At 37.5% G+C, this 19,097-nt stretch overlaps 1 protein-coding gene across 1 annotated transcript in view; it reads left to right on the forward strand.

Moving 5' to 3' along the window:
* The first annotated feature begins 10,025 nt into the window (after nt 1–10,025).
* Nucleotides 10,026–19,097, forward strand: part of LOC126251332 (phosphatidylinositol 4,5-bisphosphate 3-kinase catalytic subunit delta isoform) — a 176,004-nt gene continuing 166,932 nt past the window's right edge. The window contains exons 1-2 of the mRNA XM_049951676.1: nt 10,026–10,096; nt 10,729–10,951. Coding sequence (XP_049807633.1) covers nt 10,805–10,951 — 147 coding nt within the window. The 5' untranslated portion in view covers nt 10,026–10,096; nt 10,729–10,804. The remainder of the gene's footprint in view (nt 10,097–10,728; nt 10,952–19,097) is intronic.

Here is a 19,097-nt window from a genome sequence, read left to right on the forward strand (position 1 = left end):
TCATGGTAATGACGCCAAACACAATGTGGCTGACATTTGCTTACATGAGATTGTCTGCTGCAAGCATGTGTCTCGCTTTTTTATGTTTATTGTGAGTTTTTAATGAAATTACAGTATCTGATATATCACATGAATACTGTGAATCATCAACAGAAACTCTAGAAAAACATTTAGCAAACTTAACACAACTTTCTGGCAAACAGTAGCAAAACAGTTTTTATTTATGAAATAACAATTAAACAAATAAACATTTAACAGAGGAATTGGGTAATGTGTATCAAACATGTCTGAATGTAACAACAAAGCAACAAAAATATTCTGATGCCATTGTGGTTGTAAAATGTTTTATGTCATTCCTATTAAATTAGAATTTATGGATTTGGTACCTTCCCAATTGGTGTTTTGAAAGCATACTTTTAAATGTAACAATACCTGCAGACTTAGACGTTGGTAGCATAAAGGAACAAAGCTTATTATGAAGATTTATATTATCTCTCACCTTGCTGTCAGTAGGTCGAACAGATCTTATTATCTGATTGAGAATTTTCTCACTGTTTTATTAAATCATCGTGGATGACATTCTGTCAGGACAGTAAAATGAAATTTTTTATCGTCTTGGAAAATATAGTTCAAATTGTTGCCAAACAGATTCAGACTTATGCTGACGTTTTGTTTTCTACTCCTTAGTGGCAGCAGGTGTGTTACTGTGATTTTGTATAGGAGTCACTACGCAATTAAAAGTAGAAATGGTTCATGTCAATTAAAATTTGTGTCTATCATATAGGCTCCATGAATTCTCATGTGTGCTGATTGTAGCTTCCAGTCAAATCTTTTTTCCCCTTACCGCATGAGGTAGCACAGTTGTTAGCACATTGACTTCGCATTCAGCAGGACAATGGTTCAAATCCACCTCCAGCCATCCTGATTTATGTTTTCTGTGATTTCTCCAAATCGCTCTAGGCAAATGCCAGGATGGATCCTTTGAAAGGCATGGCCAATTTCCTTCCCCTCCTTGCATCAATACAAGCTTATACTTAATCTCTAATGGCCTTGACGTCAATGGGATGTTAAATCCTAATATTCCTTCCTTTATTTTTATCTTGTGGTTCAAGAACACCACAAATCGAAAACAGAGAGTCTCAACAATATACTACGATTTCTCAGAATAGCGTTTTCTTTAATTGATGGTGTCCCAACCTCTCCCAGAGTTGGGTCATTACAAAGCTTAATAATGTCACACCAGTTAGTGCGCAACATAGGATGAGCTGCATAACAGGTAATAGCAGATAGGGTTAACAGTCTGAGGATATGTGGATGGACTTCGAGTACACAGACCACACAGGTGCGGCTCGTACTGGGGAAGGCTGTAAAATTTATCAGTCAGAATTAACCTTGTCCTCGGGCTATGCTAGAGATCAGCTTGTCACCAAACCAATATTTCAGGGGGATGGAGGTAATATCACACTCTGGCCAAACGTCTACATACTGTATCTTCCTTTCGTTTCATAATGAACTGCTACATAACATCAAAAGCTAACTGTAAGATAAAATCTATAGGTAGCTTATTTATCTTCCATTGTCGCATTTCCCAACAGTTTACCACAACAAATGGCAGCAAAAGGCGCGTTTTGGAGAAATGTTTACAGCGATATATGTTAGCTTCGTTGTGTGCTTAATGTTCTTGTTAACTTAATTTTTAAACTTCAGATGTTTAATGTTTTGTAGGCTCAAGCCGCGGCTTGAATGAGTTCGTTTGACGAAACAGTGATGTTGCCATGATGTAGCGGATCTTGTGCTGTTATTGGCTGACATGAGCCATGAGCCACCTGATCAACCGCCATGGTAGTTTACACATAGTATGTGTCGTATTGATACTAGTGAATTACGAAAATATGCATTTTAAGTGTGGCCTCCACACAACCACTCATCTGCATTTTATACGTTGCTCTCTTAAAATTTCGTGTATAGCTTTGCAGCTTTTGTTTTTCGTTCATGTTGACACCGGGTCTGGGCGCACCAACTCAAATGGTTCAAATGGCTCTGAGCACTATGCGGCTTAACATCTGCGGTCATCAGTCCCCTAGAACTTAGAACTGCTTAAACCTAACTAACTTAAGGACATCACACACATCCATGCCCGAGGCAGGATTCGAACCTGCGACCGTAGCGGTCGCTCGGTTCCAGACTGACGCGCCTAGAACCGCTCGGCCACAGCGGCCGACCGCGCACCAACTACCTTCACTTTCATCCTAATGTCATGTTAAAAATTTTACCTGATAAATTGCACACTGATTTCATATTGTGTTGTTTTCGAACTCGTTGTGTGCTGCTATTATTCGCATGAAAGAGAAAGACACTAAACTCAAGCGTAATACAATCAGGAAAAGAAACTTGCTGTTAACGCACGTTACCTGCAGTCAACAAGCAAGGAAATTAAAGGAATGGGACATATTTCGCGTACGGATTATATTTTGGGCGCTTTTTCTTAAATCATTCGCGAACTTCCCACTAGGTGATGATACTTATGTTACCGTACTCTAGTGCACTCTGGCAGGACATATGCAAACTTATTCCAACGATAGATAGAATAGCCAATGGCAGCACGAAAGAAATGTCTAAAACACCATCAAAACAACAATACTAAACGTCGATTAATCACTCATCAAAGCATTATACAGATATATAGAGACAGGAATTTGATAGCGAAATTTCAGCAACTCTGTTCATTCCCTTGTGATGTAAGGGAGCCACACCCCCAAACTGCTGCTACAGAGAGCTAAGCAGCATTTCAGAGTGCAGCCTTATTACTAGCTGCTACCTGTTCGAAAATCATTACTTAGTTTCATATATCAACAGTTCCAGAAACGTTGACCTGCATTATTTAAATTCATGTGAGAAATATGCGAAATGCCGTCTGATAATTTAAATTCTGTAATATGTTATGGAGAAATTTATTTAATACATATTTTGATGAGGCTTCGTCTCAGAGCCTTTAATTAATAGCCACACCTTGTCTCTGTTATCACACTGTCATGAACCCGTGTTATTCATCTGCTTACTGTGCCAGGCAGTTTGTTCTAGTGTGCATTGCAGAAGTGGTTTTGTGCATATTCCTTCTCCCCATGCAAAATGATGTATGAATTTTCATGACTAAATTTTCTCCAACACTCCCTCCCCCCCCCCCCCCCCCCCCCAACACTCTGGGTACATAGGTACATGTGAAGAGGCAATGAAGTCCGCTGTGGACTGTGTGTATGTCCATAGCTACAGCTTTCTCTGTCTTCATTACTAAACGATCAGCAGAAAAATAATCTGAGATGCCATGTGTGACCTGTTGAACGTGTTTCATCTTTGTTTCTTTTAGTCAATGCACTAAGACCATCTGCAAATGTCTCTTGTATATTATCTTTGGAAAACACAGTGCACTAATACATGGTTCTGAGTAGAAAAGAAATGAATGTTCGCACAACTACTTGGATCTGAAGATGATCCAGGATGATCGAAACATGTAATCTAATTAAAAATATGCAACTGAGATGGAACAATAAGTGAGAATATCTTAAATAACAGACGAAGCTTTAATCTCCTCTTGAATGCAAAGTTGTTTTGCATAAGATGCAGGTGACAGGGCATTTTGTTCTGCAGTCATGGGGCTGAAATGGACAAGGAGATGGAGATAGATTTAATGTCATACAAAAGTACAGTCAAGACATATCTGACCTGGTATTGCAGTTATGTAACAACGATATATATTTGACATGTGAAGACAAGTATTGAGGAATCAAGTGACTAAAGTGGTGTTTCCACGGGCCTGAATTACTTACACACATGGCCCCACCACCACTTGCATAAGTCAGCTTGTATGTGGAAACACCCTACTTGAACACTGACATGTCAACTTACACAAAGGTTACAAAAGTTTGTTTCATGAATTCACTTCCCTAACCATTGTACAGGAGCTTCAGCAACTGCTGCTATGTGGATTCACTCTCATTCTGCTTTTGTTTGTTCGCCAACTTGGATCTTATTACATCGTTTGTTTATGTCCTGGAGGTAAAACCAAGAGGTAGTTGTTGTGACATCAAAAACGTGAAGCCAACTTTCGTTATCGTAGTTGCCTCAAAACATTACCTTTGGGTGTTTTGGGTTGTTTGATCGAAAATGTGAGCCATGTTCTGATCGTAGTAAAAAATCCTTTATTCGAAAGTATTTCGTCTTATTTATAAAATACAGAATTCCCAGAAGAAAGCATCTGAGCACTGAATGAATAAAATAATAACTGTTGCAGTGATATGTTTCATTGGTTGAAATATTAAGAAGCGGAAGATTCTTTTGGTAATCTACCCAGATTGCTTTCTTAATCACATATTTTCTGGCCTACAAATGTTTGGAACTTTCAATCTTGTTAAACTTGTCTGCTTTCCCCTTATGTTCTTCATGTTAAGTCGTTAGATGTTTTAGTTCTGGTTGAAAGTTTGTTTCTTAGTTGCATCTTTCTCGTTGTTTATCTGTAAATCACATTTAGAGAAACCTATCCTAAATTTGTAACACAATGAACATCTGTCAATTCTGGGGCACCTACAATGTATTTTGTAGTTAGTCACAAAAATCAGTCGAAATTGTTTGTACAGACAGGGTTTGAAGGACTTTCTCTGAATATAACAGGTATAAATTTCGAATATTAAGTTCTGGCAAATAAAACTGTTTAGTATCATAAATGCTATAATGTGCTTTGTGGCCTCTTAGTGACTGTGTATGTTGATCCACTTTTGATATAGTTTCTCCTTTAAGTTTGTTTTGTCTAATATTATGTTTTCCTCTGATCTCAACACATGGTTTACCAGTAATTTTTAAGATTAGTGAGATGTCTTTTCGTTATACCATGCAATGCCAACAATGCTGTATGTGTCAATTTCTATTATATATAATATAGACTAGCAGCTTTATCAGGAGTTTTCTGTGGTCTTCTTTGGATAACAGGATTTACACTGATTTGTACAGGTAAGTGAGTTCTGTGTATAATAGGAAACCATTTAACTGAATGACTTCATTAGTCTATTCCTTTCTATAAATGGAAAATTCTGAAAACATCTGTATCATAAGCATTTACTGTTATTGTCTGTAACATGACTCATGCCCCGTAACCTTTTTACTAATCAGAAATACTGCACTAAACTTTCCTTTTCCTTCTATTTTTATTATGCACACTTCATTCTGCAACATTTATGATACCCTTATTTCACTTAAGAAATAACTTTATACTTTGTAACAGTAGTCCAAAAGTGTTTCTGCTCAAATTACTGAGATAAACTTATTTTCTGTCCTACTGTGTATGCACAATGTGACACTTTTTATATCGACCTATGTTTTATTTTTTAACATTGTAGCAGTTCGAACTTGTTTATAATATTTTTGACATTGGTGACTATTACTGGTAAACAAGTAGCATGAAGCGACAACATTAGAAGATGGAATATGAAAGGAAAAGAAAAAAATCTCTAAGTAGAAAATGAATCTTGAACATTCTTCCTCAACGCCAAATAGTGTTTGATCGTTTTTTTTTTAAGTACATCAAAACTTTGGAGCACCTTGATCATTTTTACAAAAAACAAACCTTGCTGCATTATAGTGCTTCCAGTCTCTATAAGGCGGTATTGTCAACTAAATTTTAAACTTTGATGGGCTTTGGTCATTATTACCATGTATCCTTCATATATACATAATATTTCTTATTATGTGCACTCATGTTCATGATTGTATCTGACAGGTGCATTGTACCAAATTTGATCTCGTATAAGAGTGATGAATGAATAAATGAAAGTAGTAGTGTCAGGGCATCCTACTGTTATTATTCTTTGTCACAAAGCTTGGTGGAGACTTATGTACTTTGAAAACCTCTAAATGAAATTCAGTAGTAAAATCAAGCAGATTATTCCTGAATAATGACACAGAGAGTTCCTGGCAAGAAGTATTTTGGAAAGTGAAACAAATAGGCTACTCTTAAAAAATTACAATAATTTAGTGGGAAAATTAAGTGGCAAACTACATGCTATTAAGTAAATCTTTATTAAAATATTTGTAAAACGCCTGTTTTTAGTGCGGATATCTTAGGAGGTATTCTGTCATTACTAAATAATAATCAGTTACATACTTGTAGAAGTAAAAGATACATTTTACAGGGTCTAGGCTATTTCAGTATTCTGCATTAATAATGTAGGATGCATTATTTTAAATGCTCATTTATAACACAGAATGGCCTACTGGTGATATTTATCAAATTGCAAATTGCTGGAATATACATTCATAAATGAGTGTATCATTTTTTGCTGTTACTGGGCACACACAGAATGACACTTCACAGGGAAGATTTCAAAGCAATAAGATATGTAAACTACAATGACATTGACATACTGACAGTTAAATAAAACAAGAACTCAGGTCTGTACAGAGGCATACCTACCAAGCAATAATGGTCCTTCAACATTTCAAGAATCTTTCACTTTTTCGACATCCACAAGTTACGATGGCATGCCTTGCTTATTTCTTTCCTCATTGCACACACATGTTGTGCACATGATTTGAAATTTGAAAATGTAACTCGTAAGAATCAGCACCACTAAGCAAACAAGCTTTGCTTACCGAGTTGCAGCTTCACAGGTATCGACGCAAATACAGTAAAAGAGGATTTAAAAGGATTGCGAAAGCATCCTGATTAGATCACATACTTCTGTTCTTGGTTCTTTGAAATGGTTAAACAAAAAGAAAGTTACATTTACGAGGCCAAATTTGTCATTTAAGGACAGAAAAAGTTTGAAAATGCTTTCCAGACACTATATTAATAGTGTAAACGCTGTAATATTTACTGCTTACTGGGCAGAAATTACGAACAAATATAATTGCGAGCAGTCTCCATGTAAACAATAGTCTGCTAATGTTTTGGCGCTTCTAACATGGCTGCACTGGCCTCAAAACAACGTACAGAGTAATCTTGCACCGCCATCCCCCCTTTCTTCACCTCTAGAAATTATGTACATTGAAAGTTAACATAACAACAAACTAAAGGGCTTACCCTTCAACTACGAAAATGAATACTTTGTGAAGTGGCTTTCTTAAACGTTGTGATAAAAATCTCAGCATTCAGCAATCCTTTATAATCAGCTATTTGTAATAAAGTAACACAGTATTGTTTGATGTGATGAAGTGAAAATATTGCAACTAATAGTGTGGACTTGCTGAAGTTCATATTTCTGCAGAGCTGTCAACATTGTAAAGGTATTCCTTATTTCAGTGTAAACAAACTACTTCTTTTGCTTTAGTCGTTGAATGTATTACAGTGAAGTGGAAATGAAAAAATTATTTGTGAAATTGGAGATTTCAGGCTACTTTTGGCCTTCATTAAAATCCTGCGTAAATACAAACTGTTCGTATTAGTGAAGTCACGGATTAATGATTGTTCTGCACAGCAGCACAAAGTTAGGATCCAAAGTACTGCACGGGTAAAGGAAACTTTACATTTACACACCTTTGAGCTACAATACCTGTATCAGCACCTTGACTAAAAGTTAAAATGAAAACAATGAAAAACTACTGGGAGAAAAACCTTACTTTCGTATGTGTCTTCAGTCTGTTGTAGATACCAACCAGTAGGCCTACTTCACATAAAAATTTAGAAATAGTGCCATTCGGAATGCGACACATGTATTCCAGTGATGATAAAGTGTCTTCAGTTGGTAGGTATCACAATGTTAATTGCAAATTAGTGTGACGTAGCACAGTAACTCACATATGTATATTGGACTTCTGTGTAGAAATAGAAATATGACTCAAAAGGAATAAAAAATTGAATTAACTCATTCAAAAATAAGTCTCGAACGAAACAAAGCTCTTCAGCTATGCACATTAACTCCCACGTCAATAACTTCATTTGTCGTCATGTTGAAAGTCGTGTAAACAGCGTTCCAACTTCGGTGTGTGGAAATGCTAGCTTGCATGTGACTGTGAGGGTACCGGTGGTGAGGGGGGGATGCACATGTAAGTAATTCGTACTTGTAAAAAAAAAAAAAAACCTTAAGAAACTGATGAAGTAAGACAATGTGTAAAACTCACACTTTCTGGTCGCTTCCAGCACAAGGAAGGACGTGCTTCATTAAACAAAAGAATATTGTATACATATTATATAAAGCAAGCGTTCTTAATTATGTTGAGTTGTAGGTTTTAATTACTTGAGCCATTTTGAACTACATCACAGTAGCGATGGTATGGCAGGACCAAAGACAACTGATTTTTGTTCATTTTGGGGGGGAAACATGAATGCATGTAGGCAGGAGAGACATTTCCTTCATTCTGCAACAGTTAATTCTTACCAATTTAGATACTCACACAAGTTCTTTTACTTTTTTGTAGGGTAACTAGATACCATTAAGTGGTTTTGGGAAACTGTTTTTGTTAAAGGTCTGCTGATAACCTTTCAGTGTGATGCGAGCATAACCTGTGACGTCTTTAGATTTAGTTTGGGGCCCAGATTTTATACCCATCGTGGTACTGAACGAATGTCGACATTTATATCTGATATGGCAGTAGAAACGTTTTTAGAGCTGTCGCATCGACGCAAATGAATGTTATAGGCCGAAAAAACGGTAGTTACAGAATTATGCATGCAGCAAACAATTGATAATGTTTGAGGTATACTTACAAAATGTTAAATATTCATGAGTATGATACAAGGCAAAAGAAAAAGTTTCATTTCCAATCAATATGGGCATCAGCCTTTAAAACTTCCACTACAAATAGTTCTACACAAATTTACAATCGCCTTCCATATAAAGTAGAAATTATCATTCTCTCTTTTTGTAAAACCAGGGGATTTTTATTAGATAATGTCTTCCACATAGTAACAGAATTCTTTGAACATGTGAAAAACAAGAGACCAAAACAAGGCAAAGCAGCTTCTGCAAACAGTACCATCTCTTTTATGGATAAAGCAAAAAGATATTTTTTTCTGAAATACTACTGTTTTTGTACTTAAAATGTGTGTGTGTGTTGGATAGTTTTCCTGGATGAACGAATAAATTAATTAATTATCAGAGTAGCTAGCCGAATACTTGTATCTCGTTTTCTGTGTTAGTTTTATCTGTTTACATATGATTTACAGTGGAAGCTTTACGACCATTTGCATATGGTTATTATCACAGTCTAATCTAATACGGTCTACATCCTAGCAATAGATACAATCGCGTCAACGATCCATAGAAATCGAGAATAAATAAAATAACTACTGGATTGGAATTTGTTTCGAGTCTGAATTACGGCAAATTGTTCACATGTCACCAATTGTTTGAAAAAATGAACGTATTTCGTTTTGTGCATCGACAGACTGTATTTATTTTCTCTTATTAATATGCTGTATTGTTGAAGTATGCTCGTGAGAAATTTGTCAGAAACGCGATCTTGGGCGCGATTTCATAGGTTGTTGAGTGATCGTTTTTGGGCACCTTTCTCAACATATTTACTGGTGGATGGGCACTCTTCGACAGACTATATTTTTTCAGCATTTAATCTGTTAGACCGCAATGACTTGCTTTGTCCCAGAAGTCCGCCTAAGATCCAGGCGAATCTTCATCGCCTGTTTCCTTAAGTATGACAATTGTAGCCGTAGACACTGTGCTGTCAATTGGATCTTCCTATAACAATCAACTAATGAGGATCATGTCCGAGTAATAGGAAGAAGATAGTTTGCATTTAGCAAAATGCGACATCCTGATTGTTCAATTATGCCTATGGATACAAATCGAACTGGAAGATGCGTTAATGTGTCCTTTTTGGACGATAACTGCATCTTTAAGTTAAGCATTTTGTTCTTGAAATAAAAGATATGGCTGTCCTCTGTTTGGGATATATAAAATGCGACAAAACAAAGTAATTAAATATTCTAATAACAAAATCTTAAATACATTATATAAGCTGGACATCTTGCGAAACAAAAGAATAACTAACAGTCGAGTTCAGTGATACTCAATTGGTAAACTCAGTATGAATCAGCTGTGTGTTATGTGTTTTGGTTTGTTTACATAGAAAATTCAGTTAACCTCTTAATTCGGTAATAATTATGAAACAAATTTGCTTTAAGTGCATGAAGTCTTATTAAAGTGCCGCAAAGAACTTAAGAGTCCCTGTATTTCTTTCTTTTTTGCCTTAAAATAATAGTTTGACAAGTCGTTCACTCAACTGCCAGGAGTTTGAAAAATGTTGTTTTGCTGAATTGTTCGGGTCCACGTATTGTTACCTATTGAGGAAATTGAAAGAGTTCTCTTACAAAATAAATTAATTGTGATGTTGTAATTAATGCTGTGTGAATAATTTGATCTCATTGATTAAACCACACCGACCCTGGTTTGGCTGCTCAGATTTTTTGCAATGTTTTTCAGTGCTTACACTGACTTTAAGAACGTGGGTTCAGTTTATAGTGTGATGTTACTGGCAATATTGTAAACTGAAAGAAGTCAGCTTACTTACCAACGTGGGATTGGCTGTTTTGTTTTTTTAAAATCCAAGTACTCAGACTGTAGAAGTAAAGAAAATGTCAAAGTCATTAATTTCACGTTTGATCTCAAATACCAAGAGCCTTGGTTTGTAGTTTTCGTTAAGGAGTTAAATTTGCTTCTTATCATTTGACTTTTTTGTGCAGTTGATTCTGGAAAGTTTAAAAAAAAAATAATTTTAATTTTACAGTAATGGAAATAATGACAATGATAAGGGTAACACATCAAAAGCGCCCTTGATATGGGAATGAATTGATTTGATCGAGATGGTCCATATTCCTAACACATATGCATACGATTTTTGGCTTGAAAACACACCCGATCCAGTTGTTGAGCTGAGTTGTCTTATGCCAAATAGCATATTCATTCCTCTGAAAGTTAACAGAAATGCAACACTACATGAAATCAAGGAGGTATGTAATGTTTTCTTTTCCTGTGATAGTTATACCTGTGATAAAGAAAATTAGTTGTATGTGACATTTAGTTTGTTTAGTGAAAATAGCTGTGGTGTTGTCTCATGAATCAAGTTTTATTTTCAGTTCTACATGGTACACCAGACTGCATTCATAGAGCAGTGTTTTGGTGTTACTCTTGAGACAAAGCAATTTCTTTTACAATCATATTGACCAACTAGGATCACGTTAACAACTTCAGTTCATATTCTTCCTTTGTTGTTGTTTCCTATTTTTCCAGTATTCCCTCATTTTCTTCCCATGAAGTCTCTTCCTTTCTTCTGTCATGTCGTTCCCAATTTTTTATTTCTTCTGCTTTGAAAGCCTTCCAAATTTAATATTTTACTTTTAAAATGGTTTCTTTCTACTATTTCTGATTCTTTGATGTTGTTTCTCTCTAGATCTTTCCTTACTTCTGTAATCCATGCTATTGTTGATTTCTTCTTCCAGAAATACAGTAGTATTTGTTTTGTTTGTCTATTTCCATCCGTTCGGTAGAGGTGTCCGAAAAAGGTTAGTCTACGTTTGGCCATTACTTCAGATATTTTCTCTATATTTTCGTAGCTCTCATCATTACTTTGTATTTTCCAACTATCTGCAGTTTTTATTGCACCCATTATTTTTCTAATAATCCTTCTTTCCAGTACCTTTAGTTTGCCCATCTTATAATTCATCATTAGGCATTCAGATCCATATAAATATTTTGGTCGTACCACTGTGGTATAGTATTTTATTTTTATTTTTCTAGATATACATTTCTTGTTGTAAATATTTTTGGTCAAACCATATGCTCTTTCTGTTTTGTTAATTCTTACATTTATTGCAGATTTTTTTCTAGTCCATTCTGTTGTATAGTTTCTCCAAAATATTTAAATTTATTTACTTGATCTATTTTACCTATTCGTGTTTCAATGAATTTTGTTGCAATTTTTTTTTATATTTGTCATGAATTTTGTTTTCGCAGCTGAAATTTTGGGACCAGTTGTATTTGCTATTTATTTGCAGAAGGTTTAGGCCAATTTGAATAACTGCTTCTGTCAGGTTTTCTGAAAGTATTGCAAAAGCATCCACAAAAGCCAAGCAGTTTACCTTAATTCCATTTGTTTTCCATCCCTGAGTTATTGGTTCAATTTTGTGATTTTTTTTTTTTTTTTAAGCTCTGAATTCCAGATCCTTACAGTTTTTCTAGAAAACAATTAAACAGTAAAGGTGATAAACCATCACCTTGTCTAACACCAGGTTTTATTTCAAATGGCTGAGATGCTTCTCCCATAAATCTGACTTTAGATATTGTACCTGTTAGTGTTTCACGAATTATATTTACTAATTTTGATTTAAGACCAAATTCTCTAAAGACCTTATATATTGTTTCTCTGCCTATACAATCAAATGTTTTCTTGAAATCAATAAATGACACTATTATTGGTTCGCTTTTTAACATTCTATGGCAAATTATTTACTTTAAGTTAAAGATTTGTTCTGCACAGGATCTTCCCTTTTGAAAACAACCCTGATAGTCTCCCAGTTGTTTGTATAAAGTATCTACCATTCTGTTCAGGAGAATTTTTGATAATATTTTGTATGCTACTGGCAAAAGTGACACTCCTCTGTAATTATTGACATATTGTTTGTCTCTCTTTTTATGTAGCAGATGGATTAATGCTATTTTCCATTCAACTGGAATCTTTTCAGTTTTCCAAATGTTCTCAAAAAGCAGCTGTAGGCCTAGATCCTTTATGATTTTTGGTTCTGACCAATTCAATAATTCTACTGTAATCGAGTCTTCACCACTTGCTTTATTGTTTTTGAGTGTTTTGATGCCTTCATGAATTTATAACTCTGTTGGTGGGAAATCTACCTCTAGATTGTGAGGTGTCACTGGAAATTCTAATTTATCTGTTGGAATTGGACAGTTTAACAGCTTTTCAAAAAATTTTGCTAAAATTTCACTATTTTCTTTAACCCCATTTGCCATTTTCATCTTTGAAACAAATACTTGGTGCCTGATATCCTTTAAGTATGTGTTTAAAAGTTTGGTAAACATTACTAGTATTATTTTTGTGAAATTTTCTTCTATTTCAATAACCTGAGAATTTTGAAGGTTTCTTTTGATTTTCTGGATAATTTTTGATGTTTCTTTTCTTTGTTGTCTGAATTGTTCAAGGTCTTCCTCTGTTTTTGAATATCTCCATTTTTGAGCTCTCTGTATTGGTGCTTCTTCACACTCCTCATTCCACCATATCTTCTTTTTATTCTTGGCCAAGCCTGAAGTTTTCTCTGCTGCTTGAGTTATTTGCATCTGGAGTTCATGCCAATCACCTTCTTTGCTTGTCTCAATTTCTTCTCTAAATTTTTCTGTATTTTCTTTCATAATATTAGCTATAGTGGTGTTGTATCTGATCACTTTCTTGGCTGCCTTTTTTGTTTTAGATGGGAGAAATTTTATTTTAATCTCAGAGAGATAATGATCTGTATCGAGTTCCCCATTTCTGACTATTTTAACTTTCATAATTTCAGTGATATACCTTTTAGGCGTGGCTAAGTGATCCAGTTGAAATTCTCTTAGGTTTGGATGTCTCGAAGTTTTGGCTTTCTTGGTAGATTGCAGAAACGTGTCGACGCGAGTTTTAACTGGAACATTTTACACATTTTGATTTCTTGTGTGTGCTGGATATTCACCTACGATAGCCCGAAATTTCTTTTCCTCACAATCTGCGCATTGAAGTCACCGAGAAGTATTATAACATTCTTTTTAGGTATGATAGAAATTTATATTCTAAAAGATCCCAGAAATTATTTACTTTCTCCAGATTTCTTCTGTTGTCAGTATTTATAGGTGCATGACAGTTTATGAGGGTGTAACTTTAATTCTTGCACTATTCTTAACATGGATATTCTTTCTGAATTCGATCAAAATTCTGTTACACTGTCTACAATATTTTTGTTTACATAAAATGCTATTCCAAACATTGGCATGTTTCCCATTATTCTCACTGCTGGTTTCCCTTTATAAATTCTATAATGTTGTGTATCTACTACATTCTCATCTAAGAATCATGTTTCCTGGACTGCTATAATTTGTATATCATTCTTGTGCAGAAATAATTCTAATTCCTTGTGTTTCCCAATTTTCAGAAGAGAATTTACATTTAATATTCCAAAGTAGTACTTATTCTTGTACTGAAACTTGGAAGACTTTTCAATATATTCCATCTCTTCTTCACCGCAAATGTTGGGACTCTCCAGAATCATAGATCCCATTGCATTACATGATGTAATGGTGAATTCCTCATCAGAGTTACCACCTGGGGTAGGGCATCATTTGTGTGAACTTTCTATTTTGCGACTTGAAGCTGTAAATTGTAAAGATTAGGGAATCCATAGTCATCTCTGGATTCCCAAAGGAGACCAGGGTGTTAGCCTGGAATATTACTTATTCAGCTGCCACTAACATGTGGAACAGACACTGTCGGGGTACCGCCACCAACATGTGGAACCATTGTGCCCTCAGTCCATTTTGGTCTTGGACAAGAGGCTGCCTCTTCTGCCGGCTCCGCTGTACTGAAGTCCATCTTCTCTGCCTTCGCTGCCGTTGAGGTCTTCACCATATCCCTGGCAAGGGGCCATCACGAGGTACTATCACCTGGGCCAGGTGAACCAAGGTTTTTTAACGAGGTGTTACTCCTCCCCCTCCTCTTTTCTCAACCGGACTTGAGACCGGCTATGGCGGAGTTACAGCATTATTTTAGGTAATCTTTTTTTATGTGCTTCTCCAATTTTACTGAGCAAGAGGATTTTATATAAAGCATGATTTGCTAATGAATAACTTAATTTTATTATAGTTACTTAGAGTGTAAATTCTGGTTTGTATTTCCTCTTTCCAACACATCAGCATGTCAGAAAAGCTCTGTGTCTTGAACTGTCATAGAGTACTGTGCACCGTTTTGTGGTTTTCAACCTAAACTTTAGTACTTATTCTTGTACTGAAACTTGGAAGACTTTTCAATATATTCCATCTCTTCTTCACCGCAAATGTTGGGACTCTCCAGAATCATAGATCCCATTGCATTACATGATGTAATGGTGAATTCCTCATCAGAGTTACCACCTGGGGTAGGGCATCATTTGTGTGAACTTTCTATTTTGCGACTTGAAGCTGTAAATTGTAAAGATTAGGGAATCCATAGTCATCTCTGGATTCCCAAAGGAGACCAGGGTGTTAGCCTGGAATATTACTTATTCAGCTGCCACTAACATGTGGAACAGACACTGTCGGGGTACCGCCACCAACATGTGGAACCATTGTGCCCTCAGTCCATTTTGGTCTTGGACAAGAGGCTGCCTCTTCTGCCGGCTCCGCTGTACTGAAGTCCATCTTCTCTGCCTTCGCTGCCGTTGAGGTCTTCACCATATCCCTGGCAAGGGGCCATCACGAGGTACTATCACCTGGGCCAGGTGAACCAAGGTTTTTTAACGAGGTGTTACTCCTCCCCCTCCTCTTTTCTCAACCGGACTTGAGACCGGCTATGGCGGAGTTACAGCATTATTTTAGGTAATCTTTTTTTTATGTGCTTCTCCAATTTTACTGAGCAAGAGGATTTTATATAAAGCATGATTTGCTAATGAATAACTTAATTTTATTATAGTTACTTAGAGTGTAAATTCTGGTTTGTATTTCCTCTTTCCAACACATCAGCATGTCAGAAAAGCTCTGTGTCTTGAACTGTCATAGAGTACTGTGCACCGTTTTGTGGTTTTCAACCTAAACTTTAGTTTATAATTATCAACAGCGTGAAAAATCTGACAGTACTGTGTGTCTACAGTTCATTAAAAAAATTGCTATTTAACTTAAGACTGTTATAATAAAGAAACATCTGTGGTTCTGTAAACAGATAATCTCCATTTCCTTACTGTCAACAAACTAAGCTTCTGAAGACTTCTGCTACACATATAATAGAACTACCCAATGACAAACAATAGACACCAGGCAACTGCAAATGTAGACATGTATGAAAGCTGAGAAAATGTATGTGCCTAAGTGTACTCTATTAATTATTATGTGTCTTACAGTTTGCCTGAATTACTTCTGTTGAGTGGAATAAAGTCATGGTATTGTCTACATTTTTATGTCTCTCCTCCAGAAAATATGTTGATGTTCACTGTCAGATTTATCCTCAGAATAATTCAAACAAAGAGGAACTCACTAGCTTTAACAGTAATAATGTTTCTATTATTGCATTGGTATTTCTTTCAATTGGTTTACTTTTTTTGTAAAATTTTTCCAATAAAGTTGGTCTGTCAGGTGAATTTTTGGGACTTGTTTTCCTATTTCTTTCTTCTCCTGTCATTCTGTGTGACAAAAAAGGTAAAATACATTCTTTTTTGTCAAATTGGATGATTGTTTTTCTTGTCCTATTTTCAGATTTTGTGATGTGCTTGCTGACCAGTATTATTTTGATTGTTTCCGTCGTTTTGTATGTATTAATGTACCTTTCCTCCCATCTTGTCTGATTCCACGCACACTTATTCCCACTTAGACCTCTCGATATGCTCTGCCCAGCTCGCTCGACGTCTTGAGTGGTGTGCTCTTTCCAATACTTACTCGAGTGACTCCCTTGTATGACTTGCCCGTACAATCATACCCCGCCACAGCGGCCTGCTCATTGGAAATTCTCTCTTGCTGACTGGAGGCTATATTCCTCCTTGGCAGTCTTTGACGAATGGCCGTTTCCCAGCTGTGATGATCAGGTCGAGCACCTCGTGGATGTTACTCTCTCGGCTGCCAAATCCTGTATTCCTCATACTACTACTTCTCCCCGTCCAGTCCCAGTCCCTTGGTGGAGTGTGGTAATGCAATTTGTGCCCGACGACGTGCACTTTGTGTCTTTCACTGTCATCCTACGTTAACAAACAGCATCTGCTACACAAGCAACTAAGTGTGCAGTGCCGTCACACTATTAATGAAAGCTAGAAAGCATACTGGGTTTCCTTCACCAGCTTGTTCAACAGTTTTACTCCATCCTCTCTCATTTGGGGTGCCCAGCGCTGGCTTTCTGGGACTGCCGCCCACTCCCCAATAGCTGGTCTGACTGTGGTGGGAAACGTCATTGTTGACCCTGTCAGTGTTTCCAACGCTTTGGGCTGGTACTTTGCAGAGGTTTCAAGCTCCACCCACTACCATCCTGCCTTCCTTCCTCGGAAACAGGGGGAGGAGGCTCATGCGCTCTCTTTTCTCTCTTATAATACTCCTTTTACTGTGAGGGAGATCGAGCATGCTTTCTTCTCATCCAGGTCTTCTGCTCCTGGGCCCGATACAATCCACATCCTCATGCTGCAGAATCTTCCTCCTGCGGGAAAACTCTTTCTCCTCAATACCTACAACCGTATTTGGACTGACGGTGTATTTCCCACACTTTGGTGTGAAGCTATTATTGTTCCCCTACCTAAGCCTGGTAAAGATGAATCTCTTCCTTCCAGCTATAATCCAATTTCCCTAACCAACAGTGTTTGTAAGGTGATGGAATGCATGATCAATAGTCAATTAGTGTGGTGGCTGGAGTCACACCTTCTTTCCACTAATGCTCAGTGCGGGTTCCGAAAGTGCCGCTCAGCGGTTGATCATCTCGTCACCCTATCGACGTTTATCGTCATAAATTTTCTGCCGAAGCAACAAACAGTGGCCGTATTATTTGATGTGGAGAAAGTCTATGATACAAGTTGGCGGACAGGCATTCTGCGTACTATGCACACAGGGGCCTTTGCGGTCGTCTTCCCACTTTCATCCTGGAATTTTTAACGGACAGAGTTTTCCAGGTACGTGTGGGTTCCTCCGTATCCCAAACCTTTTCACAGGAGAATGGGTGCCTCAGGGCTCTGTACTGAGTGTTGCCCTCTTCGCTACAGCTGTCAACCCAATTATGGACTGCCTTCCAGCTGGCATTTCCGGTTCTATTTTTGTTGACGACTTTGCTATTTATTGCAGCTCCCGGCGGACGTGTCTCCTGCGACGCTGTCTTCAGCGTTTTCTGGACTGTCTCTATTCGTGGATTGTCACAAATGGTTTCCGCTTTTCTGCTACCAAATCCGTTTGTGTCAACTTCTGGTGGTCCAAGGCATTTCTTTCACCGTCCTTGCAACTGGGCCAAAATGCTCTCCTGTTCGTGGATGCAATGAAGTTCTTAGGGCTTATGTATGATAGGAAACTCAGTTGGTCTCCCCATGTGTCCTACCTGGCTGCATGCTGCACCAGGTTCCCGGTCCCTCACTGTCCTTTGTGTATTGAGTGGTACCTCTTGGGGAGCTGACCGGACTGTCCTCCTCTGCCTCTATCAATCTCTTGACCGCTCCAAGTTGGATTATGGGTGCATTATCTACTCCTCTGCATGGCCGTCTAGCTTACGCCGTCTAGATACAATACGTCATTTGGGGATCCGTCTCGCCACTGGTGCCTTCCGTACTATCCCAGTTGAGAGTCTCTATGCAGAAACTGGTGAATTACCACTGTCATACCAGCGTGACATCCTACTTAGTAGGTATGCGTGTTGGCTTTCTTCCATGCCAGGCCACCCAACCTTTGACCTTTTTTTTTATGACATTCTTGACCGCCAGTATGAGATGTTAGTTTCTTCTCTGCGGCCTCCTGGCATCCGCTTTCGTCACCTGTTTCAGCGGCTGCAGTTCACACTCTGTGTTACTTTCCGAACGGGTGAGAGCACTTCACCACCTTGGCTTCAGGCACAGGTTTGTGATCATTTTGACTTCAGCTCATTCCCGAGGGATTCGACTCCTGAGCTGATCTATCGCTGCAAATTTCTCGAACTTTTGCTCACAACTTGCCGATAGCAAATTTTTGTACACTGATGGTTTCAAGTCTTACCACGGTGTTGGTTGTGCTTTTGTCATCAGGGATGATAAGTTTCAATATCGGTTTCTCGACCAGTGCACAATTTTTACCACAGAGCTTTTTGCCCTCTATCAGGCTGTTCACTACATCCGGAGGCACCAGCTCACTTGCTGTGTGATCTGCTCTGACTCCCTCAGCATCCTTCAGAGTGTGGATCATCCAGATCCAGTCCATCCCATTGTTCGATAGATCCAGGATTGCCCC

Source organism: Schistocerca nitens, chromosome 4 (assembly GCF_023898315.1).
Source record: "Schistocerca nitens isolate TAMUIC-IGC-003100 chromosome 4, iqSchNite1.1, whole genome shotgun sequence".
Lineage (NCBI taxonomy): Eukaryota > Metazoa > Arthropoda > Insecta > Orthoptera > Acrididae > Schistocerca > Schistocerca nitens.